General features: G+C 38.0%; 1 protein-coding gene across 3 annotated transcripts; it reads left to right on the forward strand.

The window, feature by feature from the left end:
- Window positions 1-716: 716 nt before the first annotated feature.
- Window positions 717-17,456, forward strand: MLH1 (mutL homolog 1). Of its 3 annotated transcripts, XM_027891822.1 has the most exons (19): window positions 717-868; window positions 1,643-1,733; window positions 1,858-1,956; window positions 2,915-2,988; window positions 3,793-3,865; window positions 4,945-5,036; window positions 6,348-6,390; window positions 6,981-7,069; window positions 8,627-8,739; window positions 9,331-9,424; window positions 9,960-10,113; window positions 10,807-11,165; window positions 11,943-12,091; window positions 13,307-13,415; window positions 14,270-14,333; window positions 14,858-15,022; window positions 15,972-16,064; window positions 16,406-16,519; window positions 17,041-17,456. In XM_027891822.1, exons 1-19 carry the CDS (start codon window positions 762-764, stop codon window positions 17,206-17,208), a joined length of 2,250 nt encoding a protein of 749 aa, XP_027747623.1. In that variant the 5' UTR covers window positions 717-761; the 3' UTR covers window positions 17,209-17,456. The 3 variants fall into 3 exon arrangements, with proteins under 3 accessions (XP_027747623.1, XP_027747633.1, XP_027747641.1); XM_027891832.1 differs by lacking the exons at window positions 717-868; window positions 1,643-1,733; window positions 1,858-1,956; ... (1 more) ...; window positions 3,793-3,865; window positions 6,348-6,390; XM_027891840.1 differs by lacking the exons at window positions 717-868; window positions 1,643-1,733; window positions 1,858-1,956; ... (3 more) ...; window positions 6,348-6,390; window positions 9,331-9,424.
- Window positions 17,457-17,944: the final 488 nt, after the last annotated feature.

Here is a 17,944-nt window from a genome sequence, read left to right on the forward strand (position 1 = left end):
CGCTGCCCTCTTGGAGAAGCTTCTGCTTCTCTGAATCTCCATTTGCAGCTTGCCTAAGAGAAGTGGTGCTTTACTGTGCTTAGGGAAATGCAGTTTAGAGTGGTTTTGCAGCAGGAGGTGCTGGACTGATGCCATTCCTGTACCATCTCTTACTGGAGGTGGAAAAATAAGAAATATGCAGTAGTACAGGTAATCTTACATCCCTTTTGATAGTTGGTAGCCTTGAGTTGTGAAGCCTTGAATGGGCCTCCACTGCAAGTGCACTGCACCATGCAGACCCTTTCTGTGGGACGGGTTGTCTCATTTTGGTCATTTGAGCTGTTATAGGGTTTTCTTGGAAAAAAAAAAAAAAAAGAAATTCCATTTATCATTTCTACTTTCAGACAGAAAGGATGTTCACATGACACCTCCTTTGCACATTTCTAGATAAGGACAAGGCCACGCAGGTGGTGTAATTGCTGATATGGAGGGGAAGCTGCTGGCAGCCTGCTCTGTTGCATTGAGCTGAGGTTCTCCTGCAAATAAGGGGTTTGTGTAGCACAGCAGGGGCCCAAAGCCACGCTAGGGGTGCATTCACATGTGGTCCGCTGACTCCTTGGTGTGCAACTCTCCTGGTCAGGATCACTACGAGGGCAACAGGTTTCATTGCGCGCCCTCCCGCCGGCAGGGGGCGCGCTCCCTCCCGCCCCGCGCGCCCCCGCGGCACCCCGCCCGCCCCCCGGCGCGTGCCCGCGCCGTTCTCCGCGGCGTCTCCCGCACCCATGGCCGGCGTCATCCGGCGGCTGGATGAGGCCGTGGTGAACCGCATCGCGGCTGGCGAGGTCATCCAGAGGCCGGCTAACGCCATCAAGGAGATGATCGAGAACTGGTAATAACGCGCGGGGCGGGGCGCGGCCCTGCCTGGTGCGGGCCGGCCGTGCGTGGCGGCGTGTAGCGGGGTGCGGGCGTGGGCTCGGGGGCAGAGGAGGGGCAGTGCCCGTGTGAGCTGTGCTCGTACCGAGCGCACGGCGGGGCAGCTCTGTCCGGGAAGCTGCCTTCCTGTCCGCATTCGTGTTCGATGTGCTTTGTTCTTGTTTGGGAAACTTAGGAACCGTTCGCTTTCAGTGCCAAGTTAGTAATTCACAGGATCACTTAGGTTGGAAAAGACCTCTAAGATCACTGTAAGACTGCCCAGTCCACCCCTAAACCGTGTCTCTAAGCAGCACATCTACACGTCTTTTGAATACCTCCAGGGGTGGTGTCATCTACAAACTGACTAAGGGTACACGTAATCCCCTAGTCCATATCATAAATAAAGATGTTAAACAGAACTCAGTCTGGTGTAGTGAGCTGCATCAGCTGCGTGAAAACAAGCAACAAACTCTGCAGTAGGTTTCAATAGTGGGGAGAGCAGACCTACTTGGACTAGGTACCTCCTTAGTTTTTAAATTTCTGAAAGTTTTTTATAAGTATTGTGGATGGTGATTTAGAATTATGTATCACTGTAGTTAAAAAGGAAGGAGACTGTAAAGATTCGTGTGTAATAAAATAAATTCCAGTATGAGTGATGACTAGAAACAAATTATCACTCGTGTGAGAAAAAATAAATTTTAAATCATCATGTAGTCCTTCATTCTTTAGAATGCTTTCTTGGTTTCTGCAGTTTGGATGCTAAATCTACAAGTATCCAGGTAATAGTTAAAGAAGGTGGTTTGAAGCTCATCCAGGTCCAAGATAACGGCTGTGGTATCAGAGTAAGTAAATAAACTTGACCAGCTGTATGCTGGTGTTTAATATGACCTTTTAAAAATTATTTCAAGTTATAAATGTTTTTGATCCTGAAAAACAAAGTGACTATTGCTTGTCCTTTTCACACAGAAAGAAGATCTGGACATTGTGTGTGAGAGATTTACTACGAGTAAACTGCAAAAATTTGAAGATTTGGCTAGTATTTCTACATACGGTTTTAGGGGCGAGGTAAGCTCTACATCAAAGTTTTGAAACTGTTCATTGTTGCTATCCTGCTGTAGTGGGGTGTACATACTATCTCATTCCCAGTACTCTTTACAGAAGCTTCTGTTTTTTGAGAGTCTGCCATGTGAATGTAGTTCAAAATATATTTTATGTGTCTTTCAATATTAGATGGATGCCTAGGGAGAGGTATGTATTCTTCTTGCTTTCTGGAATAAGTTTGTTTTTTTTTTTTTGAAGTAAAACAAGGCTTGTTTTCTCAAATGCTGCTTCAGGAACCTATAGGTAAAAGACAATGAAAGACCTGAGTGGAAGGTGTATATCTGATGTCAGACATTTGTTCTAAAACCACATGACTGGATGTGTTTAGCTTTCTGTGCCAGATGAACAAGATATATACCTATGTCGCCTGTGCTCATATGTGTAGATCCTTGCATGCTCCAGAGGGTGGGCTGCTTAAGTCCTCTCCTCACACACTTGCAGCATAATCCTTTCCACATCCAGTGGAATTTGGTCCTGAGGCTGGTTTCATCTGTGCAGACTTGTCCACTGAGTTTTCCAGGACAAACATTGTTACCTGACTCTCTAGTATTACCTATGGTCAAGATAAGAACTTGGGTCAAGATGAAGAAATAAGAGCTAAAACCTTCCAGCTGTTTTTTGTTAACAAGAAAGAAAAGAGCCCAAATGTAATATATTTGCAAATTTCTTTTAGTTATATAGTTAACCACTTGCACTTTAAGAGGTAATGAAATGTAAGAAAGGCCAGAAGAAGGTCCCCAGATAAAAGTCAGCATTACAGATATTAAAGTTTGTTAAAGCTTTACCTGCAATTTTCTTCTAAGGGTTTTTATTAATTACTTGCAAGTGGCATATCAAAATTTAGCCACGCTGTTTGAAGTGTGTACACACATCAGCGTTCTCCAGAGCAAGGTTTACAAAGATGCTTTTTCTCTTTCCCTAGGCATTGGCGAGCATCAGTCATGTTGCCCATGTTACAGTAACAACTAAAACAGCTGATGCAAAGTGTGCATTCAGGTGTGCCACCTATGATCCATGTGACTTCTGCTGTGTGGAATAAGGAACATATGTATCTCTTTTCAGTGCTCTTATTAAGGAGGAGGGTAGGGTAAGAGTAGTTACAAAAAAAAGACCTAGAATGTGAGAAAATGTAGTTTGAGTGACTTTGATTTCAAATTGTAAGCGTAAGCTTTAGCTAAACAATGTATTTTAAAAGTTGGGGGTGGTGGGCAGGGAATCTTAAAGATTTCAATTAAATATTTCAGCGGCTAATGTAGGATAAACACTTGTCTTTACCTCCATTTCAGGATAAAATTTCACAATTTGTATGAAACTTTGCATCTGTATAACTTGCTGAAAGACCTACATGGGTCAGAATCTCTTAGGCTCAAAGTCCTATGGATGGAACAGATCTTACAGTAAAGTCAAGAATTTCTTGTTAGTATAACCGAAGTGTAAAGTCTAGTGGAAGAATTGTTATTAGGCCATGTCTAGTTTTCTAAAGAGAGATAAAATGTAATAATCCTGCCTTTACAGGAAAAGTCTCAATAATACAATTTCAAAACACTGCCATTATCTGCCCCTTTTCCACTTCTATTATTCCTACTCCCCCACTGCCCCTATGGCTCTTAAAATCAACGAAAACAGTTTTTCTCTAGCAGAAACGTGGAGGGGAGGGATTAATTCACAGTGGCCCGAATTCATTGCTAGGAGGAGTGTGATGATAATGGGATTTCTTTTGTCTTCTTCCATTGTCATCTTCTGTCTGTGTCTGCCCTCCTCTAAATCTAGGTGTTTGACAACTTTTTATTTTCTGCCTAGAGCTACTTACAGTGATGGAAAAATTAAAGCCCCTCCGAAACCCTGTGCTGGAAACCAAGGAACTCAGATCACAGTAGGCTTTTCTGCCTGTCTCTTTTCTCGTCTCTTTTCTGTTCCCTGGTTATTGGGCTTGCACCAATTTTATTGTAAGATATGTGACAGTATCACCTTGTAAAATATGTTGTTTTGTTGTTGTTGGGGTTTTGGTCTTGTTTTCTTCGCCAAGGTAAATTTCAGAAGATCGTATTCTTTTTTTTCGTTTTTCATTACTTCCTTCTGAGGACAGCATAGTCATTTACTATCAGAAGTATTTCATAGTCCATCTGGACTGCTGAAAACGTCAATGGACAGTTAAGGTTTACAAAAAGATGGGAATATGGAGAGTGGTCTGCACTGTATGCACTGTATGAACCAGAGTGAGATGAGGGCTGGTGCAGGAAACTGCAAAACCACTGTTTTCCAATCATATCGTTCATATATCATAGCGAGACTTGAATATGAGTTGGGATTAGGATTGGCATTAGGATTATGAAGAATAAGGAGCTTGGATTGGGAAGGAATGTGCATTTTGCACAGCATAGGGTGGGAAGGGGAAGTCTGGCCTAGAAGTCTGCAGATGTGTCTCTGCTGATGGAGCATACACCCAGCAAGGTTCACATATTAATGCTTAGGTTAATGTGTCTTAAAAAGAAGCTGGACTTCAAATTTCTTCCTTTCTTGATATAGCAGAAAGATAATTTGCATGTTGTTTAAATAAACAGTAAAAATGTACAGTTTAAGTTCCTGTTCTAATTACATTAACAGCCTTGAGTGCAGCAACTGTTTTAGCATTTCATTAAAACACAGTGTAATCAGGGAATCTGTTGTCATCTTTGGTAGAAGGTATATAACTTTCACTGAAAAGGGAGCTGTGGAGTTGTTATTGGTGAAAATACTGATGTACCAAAATACTTGAAAGCATGTGTTTCACTCGATTAGCATTTTGTTAGGTGAATCTAGGAGGTAAGGAATAAATTGAATGTTGATCCTTCATAAAATAAAGTATTCTCAGAAAATTTATATATAACAAAAATAATAAAATGGATTTAGATTAACTATATAGTAAGAGAAGATTTTTAAAATTATTTGTAATTGTGATCTTTCCCTCTGTAGGTTGAAGATCTCTTTTACAACGTAAATACAAGGAGAAAAGCTTTAAAAAATCCAAATGAAGAATATGCAAAAATACTAGAAGTTGTTAGCAGGTAAACTAAAATAGGAAGCTCCAATTTGGTATACTGCTATGGCAGAAGTATGGAGTTTCTCAGAGGGACTGGCATGTGTGGTTTTGGTGTAATTTTTTGTTGTTGTTGTTGCTAGTTTTGTTGTTAGGCTTTTTTTTTAAACTATTTGTTATTGTGCAGTGTCAGATAAAAGTCCCTCCAATTTGGTGTGAAAAATCCTGAGGAGAAACAGTGTATTCTATCTGGGACTATTAATTATTCATAAGAATTCCATCAAAGAAATGGTGATAGACTTGAACTCTAAATGCACGTGGGTTGAATAGAATCCATGTAAAAACTGCACAGATTGGCAGAATTAAAAAAACCTGAATGGCAATTTCACATCCACAAAAAGGAGTAATATCTCTTTAGCTACTGGATGTTTCTTTCCTTGGCCCCTTGGTTGCATCTTTTGCTGTGTGTAGAGGCTTTGCAAGCAGTATCTACACAGTCTAAACAAAAGAACTGCTTCACACTTTCAGAAAACACAAAAGGTAGCAAACAGTAGCAAGACTACACCAAGGGGTTAGCCTGTTTCCCAAATGAGCTATTTAAGAATCTTTACTTGTCAGGCAGACTTCAGTCAGGAGGTGGAGGGTGGGGTCCTGCTGCTCTGTGGAACAGCATGATCTAAAGTCTTGCTGAGTTACAAGCTTCCAGCTCATTGGTATTTTGTTTTTCTCATTGGAATGTTTCTGTTATTTAATTTTTTTTTCTCTTGAATTTTTGAATTCCTGGTCACAGCAATCTATTCTCTGTCTGCATTTTTACATTTCTCATGTTGCAAGGTTCTATGGTGTGTTTGTTTCTCAAAATGCAGTGACTCCCTAGAAGTTTGAGCCAAGGTTACGCAGCTGCAGTGTATCAGAACTCAGCCCTGGGACCACAGGCAACTGAACCATCTGGGTAGGGGAAGTTAGAAGGGCGAGCTGGCCATTACTGAGATCCTTCTCCATAGTAGTTGAGACTTGAGTCAGTTATATTGAGGACATTTTGCTGGTTTTATTTAGTTAAACCTATGAAGTCAAATTGAACTAACCAGGCCTACAGAGGTTGATCCTTTATTTTGAGAAATAAGCTAATGTGATCCTTGAATTTCATGTGGTGAGCTATAAATAGAAGACAGTTAATTTTTATAATAGTTTAGTCTACAAAAGCTCAGTTTGGCTCAAATCATGTTACTGTCTAAGAGGAAGTGAAGTTGCTTGTGCCCATTACTAGCTGCTTTTCAGCAATCAGGGCAAATAATCTTTTCTCTCACATACTGCAGACTTATGTTTACCTGTTTTTCAGGTATGCCATTCATAACTCAGGCATCAGCTTTTCAGTTAAAAAGGTGTGTGGATAAAATCTTTCTAACTTCAGTGTGTATCTGTGTATATATACATAATATGTATATATGAAAATTTGCACTGCATCGTTTGCAATAGGAATAGCACACAGAGCTTTCCCAGGTACTAAAATGTTGAACTGTACATTGATGCAGTTTGGATAGAAAGCACATCAGTTAGAAGTAAACAAGAAAAGTTTGTCAGGAGTTGGAAATTTTCCATGTGGTCAGCATTATGTTTTGATTTAGCTTTATGAACTGTTTCAGCTGCTCTTGAGAGTCTGATTACAAATTACTGTATGAAAGAGGATGGGGTAGATGTTCTGTGGCATTCTTGATAATTATTTACTGAACTCCTCATTTTCCAAGATGGATTTACTAGCCTGAATGGATCTGATGTGCTCTAGCAAATTTTGTAAAGCTGTGCCATTTACCATCTATTGCTTTTTTGAGCATAAATAAGTAAATAAAAATATGAAAACATTATTATGATATGTTCCATGCCTTTGTTTTAGAAATGCTATTGTTTAGATTTAAGTATTTCTAAAACTTCATCCAGAAATATGAATTGATTGGTATTCATTTATTCTCTTCAGCAAGGTGATACCATGTCAGATGTTAGAACCCTATCAAATGCCTCAACAGTGGACAACATTAGATCCATCTTTGGAAATGCTGTTAGCAGGTACGTTGATGTCAAGTTTACTTTTGACATGAAGTTTTCTAGTGAATCATCCTCCCTTTCTCTTTAAAGACCGTAGGTTGTGCTAACTTTTCTTGTTTCCTTCGAGGTGAATTGCAGGGAAGAGAGAGTGCTGCAATAAGAGAGCTCTCCTCTCTCTTCAAGAACGTATAGCTTTTCCTTCTGTACTGAAGGGAAGAGGGAAGTCACAAAGTTGTTCCTTTAATGCACTGAGAGGGAACCATCTCCTTGTAACTACCTGCATGCTCGTGCGAAAACAGCAAGCTGAACCTGTGTTCTCTACAAGTTCCTAGGCTCTTGCTATGCTGTGAAAATCTTATTGCTTCTTACCAGTCTGCTATCCAATAAATTTTAAAGCTACTCACAGTAGTTTTTCTGAAATTTTATGGTTTCTTATTTTGACAAAAGCTGCATTAGCTAAGGCTGTGTAAATCAGACAGAAAAGTTAAAAACAAATAAAACCAATCATCTTTTGAAGACATATCTGCCACTTTAGGAAAAACTTTCTCACATTCAGCTGTGAAGAGTTCATGGAATGGATTTGTCCCACAAATACTTGGGTGTCACTTTGATTCTGTTACTGAAGTCACTTCAGATATAATGAATGTAACTTTTAATGGAAGCACCTTTAGGAAGCACAACAAACTAGAGAGGCTGCTTAGTATTAAAGCTTGTGGTGTTGTTTTTATTCTTTGTTAAGCATTTGTTTTTGTCTACTACGGATGCTCTTTTGATACAGTTTTTCCTTTGTACGGTTCAGCACAGTCCATTTCAACTTAAATGCTTTGGTCATTTGTTTTCAAGCAAAAATTCTATGTTACCCAGTTGAAAATGGTGTTATTTTTACTCTAAAAATGAACATTGATAAAAATCAATTATAAAAATGGTGCTCAGTATATATTGAGGTTGAAGTGGAAATAGTCTTTTCTGTGTTAAATTTAGAAATTGACATAATGCCTTGTTAGAGAGCTATGCTCACAAACTACCAAAGTGGATTTTCCTTAACTAATGAATCATGAAAATTATTAAAACTGTTATGAAAATAGTTAATATTAGGATCTGTATGCATGAGCAAGAGAAAAGTTTTCACATTTAATGACTTCCCAACAGCCCATCAAGAAATATTAGATTACAAAAGCAGGCAGAGAAGTCCAAGAAAAAATGTGTTCTTCCCTGGCTGCTGACAATTTTGAAGTGTCCTATCACTGTCAGTGACTTACACAGAGAAATGCATATTAGAATTATCAATACGTTATAACATTATGAATACTGTGATGTGGTATTAATGTTAGTATTTTACAGACTCCAGTCATACAACATTACTAGTTTACACTTACTTAGGAAACAAAAGCAATTCAGTTCAGGCTAAATAATCATTGTGGCCTAGCAATGAATGCTTGAATTCTCAAATAATTTTAATGTTTTCATTACTGTGATATAAATAAAGTATAGTACAGTATATCGCTACTTGTGAGTACTGTTTGAAATTTCCATCAACAGAAGAATTAATTTTTTGTTTGTTTCTATCAAACTTAATAGGGAACTGATAGAAGTGGGCTGTGAAGATGCAAATCTGGCCTTTAAAATGAAAGGTTACATCACGAATGCAAACTACTCTGTGAAGAAATGTATATTTTTACTCTTCATAAACCGTAAGTTTGAAAAAAAAAAAAAGGCACCATTTTGTACAGCCGTATGTTGCTTACATAATAATCAGAAGGACAAAACCTTCTGCAGACCTACAAATTTATAAGCCTTCTTAAACACATTTTGAAGAATAAGTATCTCCATTAATTGTAGATCCTAAAGTGTTTTCAGATTTGCAATGTGCATCATGCTTTGCGCTGTAAATAATAAAAGCAGCTAAAACTGGGCCTAAAGAAACTTAAGCTTTGGAGTATCGAGGTTATGATTGTGTCCTGCCAACTTACACAGAGTGATCTCTCCATTCAGTAAGAACACTGACATGAGGTGCAACAAACCTTGACTGTATTGAAGTAATGAAAAGGTAGTTTGGTTTATTTGGTATTTGTGGGAAAAAATACTTATAAAACACACTAAGATAATACTGTCTCTTCCTGGTTTTATATGAAGAATAAATAGGCCTCAGGGGGGAAAATGGGTATAATAGATACCCTTTAAAGATACCAAGCGTGAAGGTGTTGGTCTGAAGGAGTAGTTGGGTGCTGTGCAGTGTATTTCAGTCGGGCTCTTCGGAAATAGCCTTTTGTTCTGTGTTTCAGATCGGTTGGTAGAGTCAGCTGCTTTGCGGAAAGCCATAGAAACTGTGTACGCTGCTTATTTGCCAAAAAGTACCCACCCATTCCTATACTTAAGGTAAAGTAATAGGAAGAAGTAGCCTGTTAATGCTATCTCGTAAGATATAGCTAGGGTGAGTAGGTTTAGAAGGACACTTCTGTTCCTGATAATAGTGTTAAGCACTGCACTGAGGTAATTAATTGCCAGACAGGAGATAATTAAATCACATTAAATCTTAAGAAGACAGACCTTATTTTAGAAATAGTGAATGTCTGTAATTCAGCTGAAGTCCTTTCATATTAATTCATGATACACTGCACGTAAAAGATATTTCTAAAAATGGGGGTTTGTAGTTGTAAAATAGAGAGATTAGTTTAAGCTTACCTATGTAAACTGATTTTGGTGAGTTTAGAATAGACTCCTTCAGATTAATTATTTTTAATGTACTAAACAAATATGACTGTAACGTAACTTTAGCAGGTTTCAGCATCTTTTTGACTTCTTTGCACAGAGTAATGCCCTCAAGCTGGAGAAATTTTGTACTGAACCAATTTTTGCTCTCTCTGCCATCCATGGGATATTTTAGGTTAACTTCTTTTAAAATGTTTTTCAGTCTGGAAATAGCCCCACAAAACATAGATGTGAACGTGCACCCTACAAAACACGAAGTCCATTTTCTTCATGAAGACAGTATTCTAGAGCGTGTGCAACAACATGTGGAGAGCAAGTTATTGGGCTCTAATTCTTCAAGGATGTACTTCACTCAGGTGAGAACATGTATGAAGTGACTGCAGCTCTGCACTATTTTAACCATCAGGGATACATTTACTCTGTTCAACAGTACAGTCTATGCAGGGATTGGTAATCACCAGTGGTTCTACTGGTACCTTGAGATCTTTGCTCTCTGTTTCAGGGAAGAAATTGCGTTAGTATACCAATGTTAACAATGCAGCAAAAGAGAGAAAAAAAACTATGAAAACATTTTAAATACTTTTGTGTCAAGTACCTGACCAGTCTTCTTGTTTTTACAAGTATGTTGGCCTTCCAAATGTAGTAAATTGATTTTGTATTCTGGCCTGGTTTATGTGAAGATGTGACTGAGGAAACTGTTCTGTGTATTTGACAACACTTTTAATCTGACCAGAAAAAAATCAGGAAGATTTTCTAATCTCTCTTTATGTAGAACATAGCATAGGAATTACGATAATTTTTTTTTCCTTTGAGACAAAGGAATGTTAACTAATGCTTTTAGCTGCTAAGATGATGACATTCACTCTATGTGGATAGCAGATGCAAAGCTGATGGCCTGTTTAAGCAGTTGACACTGTGTTTGGGGGGTTTCAGACTTTCCTCTGAGCAGTAGGATACTGTGAGAAGTGTGGCTGATCTTTCTGGTTTTGTTTTGCTTTTTTTTTCTTACTGTTCAATCTCTTCACTTCCTCACATCTGTCTGAATGAAGACATTGCTTCCAGGGCCTGACTGTTCTTCCAGTGAGGTTGTAAAGTCAGCAGCCAACTCTTCTGTGGTTACCAAAGGAACCGGTGATAAAGTTTACGCGCATCAGATGGTCCGCACTGATTCCCGAGAGCAGAAATTGGATGCTTTTCTTCAGCCAGTGAACAACCCTCCAAATACAGGCCCTACTGAAGTGACAGCAGAGGTTAATGCAGGACCTCTGAAGGCTGCAAGCAGACCACAGGATGCTGAAATGGAAGAAGTCAGTGATGTGGTTGAAATGGCTGATGTTCAGGAGGACGTAGGGAAGCCTGGAGGGCTGAGTGAGAGTGGGCACTTGTCTCCTGAGTCAGTGCCTTCTCGGTAAGTCTCATCTTTCCTGTGGTGGTGCAATGCTACTTATTTATTTCATAGCATGGTCCTGAAACTGTAGATTGTTCTGATCTCTTTGGAATTCTGCTTTTCCAGAAGGGAAACATTTCCTAGAGTAACTCTTCATGACATTTTATTGAGAAATGAAACTTAATCTGCGAACTGTAAATTACGTAACTTGTGATAAATTTTGTAAATGGAATGGGATTTCCATTCATGCTGGAAGGCAGGAAGAAGTATAAATAATGAGAATTAGTTCAGGGAGGTCATACTGGTCTGTCTCTCTTTGGAGGACCCCCATCCTACTACATGAGAAACTACATCACTGAATCTTGCAGAGATTACCCTAGTGAAGATAAAATTGCAGCTCCTGCAGGAGCTGTTATGAGAGGCCAAAGTCGTCTGATGGAATTTGATTTTGCCCTCTCCAATATTACAGAAAAATGACCATGGGAAAAAAAAATCATTAGAAATATCAACATTTTTTCGATATGTCCTTTAGAGGCCAATTTGCTTGGTGCTTAAAAAGTTGTCTGATGTAATTGGTATTAGTGTGTCATAAATTCTCTAAAAATTCTTAACTAACTTTTCCTAACAAATTATACCTTGGAAGCAAAATAAAATTGTCTGTTGTTCTGGAAATCCCTGGGAAACTTCCTGCATTCCTTGTGTTAATGTACAGCATGTGAATTGAGCATCCCATCTGTTGCTGTGTTTTGCCTAAGTGATAGGAGAATTGACCTAATTCTTTTTGGTTTGGTATCACAGAAAGAGACCACGGGAAGACATAGACATAGAAACGGAGAAAGATGACACCAGAAAGGAGATGACTGCTGCCTGCACCCCTAGAAGAAGAATTATCAATTTGACCAGTGTATTGACTCTCCAGGAGGAAATAAGTAACCAGGGGCATGCAAGTAAGCAAGACTTTTGCTTCCCAAGATTATTTTTATTCCACCAACTCAATACGATTGTTTGAACTGCTGAGGAAAAAGGTATTTAAAAGGAGGCCCAGTCACTTCACTGTGCTGCTAAGCAAGCTTTTAACAAAAGCTTTTGCTTTTCATTTTGATTTGTATCTGTCCCACTTACATGGAATGATGAAACTGATAAAATATTATTCTCTTTTATGGTAAAAATTGTTATCGTAATAACTTTTTTATAAATTACTAAAAGTCTTGAACTTTAAGAAGCATATTCTTACACTTTACTTGTGCTTCAGAAAATGTTTTGCAGAAGACTGGTAATTCTGAGCCAGTAATTCCATATCTGACTGTCATTGTTTAAATACTGAAATCAGAGAGTTGTCCCTGAGCCACAAAATACCCAAAAATGTCTCAAAATACACAATAGAACTTGTGAAGCTCCCTGAAGTTGTGTCTTGCCTTCACATGTGTAAGAATTACCTGTAAGAGACTTTGGAGAGAAAGAAATCCCTTCTCACAATGTTACCTTTTCCAGTGGAATTTGGGTAGTGTAGTGCTTTGTACATGCTGTGACTGCAGTGCTGAACTTCTGTAACGAAGCTGCTCCCAAGGATGGCAACTAGTGAATTTTCTTTGTGGAATGCCTAAAATGAACTCTTAAATGGAATCTGACTTCTCATAGCTTTCCCAGCCTTCTCATTTATAAATACTAAAAAAACTTACTTTGTGAGAGAAAAATAAAAAAAATATGAAAAAGGAAATTATGGACCTATTCTATCACAGTTTCAGAATTTAGTCTGACAGTACTAGATTGTGTTGTAAAGCTGGTTTAAATCTGCAGTTTTCTTTGAAGTACGTCTGTTCTCCCTCACTAATCTCCTGTGGCTAGAAATTAATTTTGGAAGGCTATTCAAACACAGGGATTTTAATATTTTTTTTTTAAATTTGCATTTGTAGTTTAACTGTTTTATAACTGTTCTCATAGATGCTTTAATAGTATGAGTGTGCATGGACATTATTAATATTTCAAAACATGAATAATTGGTAAGACAAGCGGATAAGAAGAAGCAGGGATATAGTAGTGGCTGAACAATAATCTGTGACTTTAATGCTAAAAAGACACCACTCAACTGAATAAATGAGGGCAGGCTTACAAATATGAAATTATATCCTTTTGGTTTTTCCCCACCCTTCTGTTTTTTTCAGAACTTCAGGAGATGCTACGTAATCACTCCTTTGTTGGCTGTGTCAGTCCACAGTGGGCTCTGGCCCAGTATCAGACAAAACTGTACCTTCTCAATACAACAAAACTCAGGTAAAGAAGCTGTTAGACTTTTTGGCAGCTGAAATAAGTACCAATTACGAAGCTAATTAGAAGAAGGAAGGAAATGACAAGAAAAACAACATGGCTCTCTTGTTGCCTGTCCGAAAAGTCGTGAGGCTAAAGATTTAAGCGTTCCGTTTGGAACAGTGGAAACAATTCTGGCACACGTGGGATAAGTCGCGAGGATTCAGTGTAATTAAAATGCCAGCTACTGTATTGTTTGCTCACAGACAGTGGGAAGGGAAAGGCTTTTTCTTGCTTTATGATGATCTGTCTCCATGATCTATGATCATCATCATGATCTGATTCAGAATCATATCAGCGCATTGTATAAAGATGAGCAAGCAGAAGCTTCAGAAAAGTCCTGTAAAACATTGTATCCAGTTGGGTTAAGAGTATCTGCAGGACATGATTGTAACACAAAGTTTTTAATTTTGCAGGTGCAGCCTTACAGGGCCAGCTACATAAATTTTGTAACAAATCAGAGAATATACTTGAGATAGACATGTCTATCAATTTCCCAGCTCCTGTGCATTTCTTGCAGTGCAGCAAAGAAGTTGAAATATAAGTTATCAGGGAATAAATTGATATTGGCAGGATGCTTCAGCATGTAACATTTCTGCACCAGTGTGACTGATGATGTCAGAAGCCAAGAAATAAATTTAAATGTAAATATCTAGATAGTGCATGTGAATCTTTAAACTTTTTAGTTAAAGATCTTTATTAATATGACTGGATATGTACATCTCATGTTTCTGGGATGATTCTTATATTCCCTTCTTAATTATGGTAACTTGAAGATATGTGATCCTATCCATACAACTAATTTTTGTGCTTCAATTTAGCCAGGAACTCTTCTACCAGATACTTATTTACGACTTTGCAAACTTTGGAGTCTTAAGGTTATCTGTAAGTATAATTTTACATTACATCCTACATAACAAAGTTTTTTTTAAATGTATTTACATTAAGTCTGTCCCTTCAGACAAATGCATAGTTTTATTTGCATGGTCCAGTTGGTTATAGTCCACTACAAGAGTATTGTTTTGTTTCTTTTATGGTAAGAACAGAATGTAGAATACTCTTAATTTTTTGTGTCTTCTACTGTTAAATTATCATCCTGGGTGCTTGTTATTGGTGCCACTTGTAGATATTCACCAAGTTTTGCTGTTGCTCATTACATTAGGACAAATAATTAATTTGAATACACAATCTACAGAAATATAGTGTTGATTGCCAGTACTTATCCTGCAGAACTATCAGAAAGAAATTAAAACCTTTTTAGACTGGTTATGATAAACAGAACTGTTTGTTCTGCAGGGCATATGTGGCATATTGCAATTAGTTAGTATGTGAAGAAAGAATTTCTTTCTTACAGATTTCCAATAGACCATGCTGTTTGTTAAGAAAAGTTTTGCCTTCTCCATTTTTAGGAGCCAGCTCCTTTATATGAGCTTTCAATGCTTGCTTTAGAGGATCCTGAAAGTGGCTGGACAGAAGAAGATGGCCCAAAAGAAGGGCTTGCTGAGTACATTGTGGAATTTCTGAAACAGAAGACTGAGATGTTGAAGGATTATTTTTCTCTCGAATTTGATGAGGTGACTGCTGCTATTACTGACAGTAAATGAATGGTGGACTTGGCAGCGTTAGGCTTACAGTTCTACTCGATCTTAAAGGTCTTTTCCAATCTAAATGATTCCCTGATTCTACATTTTGGTAACAGATAACTGCAATAGTTTGTTTGTAGTACTTAGTATCACTAAGAACTAGCTCTGGACAAATTTAGGTGGCTTACCCCTTTCATTAAAAAGGCTCAGGATTTATGCTGCCTTTAAGAAGGGTGCTACACAAAGTTTATATTTAACTAGTTACCAAGTCACAGAATGGGTAAGGTTGGAACCCATTCGCAGTGAGTGATGAGGTTCAACCTCCCTGCTCAAGCAGGGTCATCCTTAAGCACATTGCACAGGATTGCATCCAGTTAGTTTTTGAATGTCTCCAGTGAGGGAGACTCGACAGCATCTCTGGGCAATTCACAATTTAGTCATTGCTTCCATAACTAGAATGCAGATTTCTTAACCAACAGGTGTGAGCTGTTTGTTAAGAGCTGTTGAAGCTTAACCAGCTCCTGAGCAAGGCAGGGCTGCAGAATCACCGTGTTTCTCAATGTCTCTCTTTTTTTGTGTGTGGCCTAATGCATCCCTTACTTTATACAAAATTGAACAGCTTCATACAGCCCAGGCACTTCATTTGGATGTTTTCCTGGGAAGTGGGATCTGCGTAGTCAGTTGCTAGAGCTAGAGGAAGAGGATGAATTCATGTTTTCCTTAGTCGAGTGAGTTGAATCCATGCCTTGTGAAGTTAAAGTGCCACTAACCTCTTCCTGCAATGTCTGCCTGGCATCAGGCTTTAAAAACTTGTAGCTTCAGATACTCTTAAGGCTCACTGAGTTTGGTAAGAATCAATCTTATATCAAATGATAGTTTTGGTGCATTTACTGCAAAAAAGAACATTTTTTTTTAATGAAGCATCAATGTTGCCTGGCAGGAAGGAAATCTTATTGGGTTACCACTTCTGATAGACAACTACGTTCCACCAATGGAAGGACTGCCCATGTTTATCCTTCGATTGGCCACAGAGGTATATTCTCTCAATGATTTTATTAATTTACAATTACTTTGGTAACTTCACATTTAAGCAGCTCCACCCTTTCCTTTGCAGTTTCTGGTGCAGCGTAAATGTACTGTCACATTTTCCAGATGCTTTTGCTATGGTTACTGAATAGTTGTGCTTTGCCTCTGTATTAATAACTCCTGACTGAATAAGCCTGTATTTTGATTTAAAAGCCTACACTCCTACCCTTTTTTTGTTCTATTCCTTTACCTTATCAGCACAAACATGGCCAATACATATTAAGACTCTCTATCAAGTCTCTGACTGCTACGCAGATTCTATAAAATGACTTGTTTTTCTTGTAACAGGTAAACTGGGATGAAGAAAAGGAGTGTTTTGAAAGCCTAAGCAAAGAACTTTCCATGTTCTACTCCATCAGAAAGCAGTATATAATAGATTATGCCAACCCAACAAACTCTCAGGTACAAGAATACTGTAACTAGCCCTATGAACAATTAACAACCTATAGGAAACTTCTGCTCTTTCAGCTGTAGACTTCTAATCCCAGCTCTTTCAGTGAAGTGAATCAAGTAGCAGTGTGGCAACATTCTGCAACAAAGTGGCTTAAATTTTCTGAGGTATTACCCATATTGAGAGAACCTTTTAACTTTGGGGCATTGCAGTGTACCTAATATTATTACAAGAATCCTTGGCCTCTGAGTTTTGGATGCATTTTTATGGTATATCTCTATAGAATAATAAGGATGTGTATAAATTAAAGATGACTGTGTCTAAATATCTGCTTAATTATTGCGCTGAGCTCACCCATTCTGCAATGACTTTACAGACCTTAAAATGAACTTGACTGTATAGCATGAGCTTCTCTAATACTAGCAGAATTTTACAGTTGCTGCAGTTTTACATAAAATTTTTAAAGGAATGGTCTCCTCTTGTAAAAGAGAACTTCAGTTTAATTATTTGTCCTTTTTCTTCTGTATTTCAGAATGAAGATTCTGACTCTGGTTCAAAACCATGGAAATGGACTGTGGAACATGTGCTTTACAAAGCTTTTAGAACTCATCTTTTGCCTCCCGAACACTTCGCAGAAGATGGCAACATTTTGCAGCTTGCTAACCTGCCTGACCTGTATAAAGTTTTTGAAAGATGTTGAGCAAGTAGTTATTAACGACTGGTTTTTTTAGATAGGCACCATTCCTGTTATGTTCAGTTTTTCATAGTAAAAGATAAAGCCGGAATCTTGATGGAGGAAAGAAAAAGAGGGGATTTAGTATCATACTAAACTACTAACATGACAGCAAATGGTCTATTTTCCTTCTGTTGATCAAAGTATAAAAAGAATAATTTTAGCTTTGTCTAAACCCAATCAAAGTTTCTAAAATAAAATCTCCACGTATGCTCATAGTTTCCCTATTGACCAATCTGCTAAGAGAATACAGCTTCTACTGCAGAAAATTAATTGGGTTAAGTGACTGTGAAAGAAGATGGAGCTTAATTTAGTTGAAATGTGAGTGCTTTAACTTTGCTTGAAAGATAGGGTTTGAATTTTTTTTTATTTTTTTTTTATTTATTTTTTTTTTTTTTGCTTCAAATGGTTTATTGTTACTGGCATCTGAAACAGACCTTGGATATTCTGAAGCAATGTAAGTGATAAACTTCATCCTGGCTTTGTTGTTTTTTTTTTTTTTTTCATTCAGTAATCACAGAAGAGAATTTTAGAAAGAGCAGACTGAAGCTGGTGTATCAGCTTACTGCCTTCAATGTATATATACCTTCAGTGTGAAGGAAGCTAGACTGCGTAACCTTCTAGTCACATTCTTACTTACAGAACTGTTATCTGGAACAAAAAGGGAGGTGATGACTTTGCTGTAAAGGCTTAATAGTAGTTA

Source organism: Empidonax traillii, unplaced genomic scaffold, assembly GCF_003031625.1.
Source record: "Empidonax traillii isolate 1590-97213 ecotype Southwest subspecies unplaced genomic scaffold, ASM303162v1 scaffold14:size4059594, whole genome shotgun sequence".
NCBI lineage: Eukaryota > Metazoa > Chordata > Aves > Passeriformes > Tyrannidae > Empidonax > Empidonax traillii.

Coding starts and splice junctions, on each gene's coding strand:
- MLH1 (XM_027891822.1), top strand. CDS start 762: ATGGCCGGCGTCATCCGGCGGCTGGATGAGGCCGTGGTGAACCGCATC. Junction 869..1,642: donor AAGGAGATGATCGAGAACTG/GTAATAACGCGC, acceptor TGGTTTCTGCAG/TTTGGATGCTAAATCTACAA. Junction 5,037..6,347: donor ATACTAGAAGTTGTTAGCAG/GTAAACTAAAAT, acceptor CCTGTTTTTCAG/GTATGCCATTCATAACTCAG.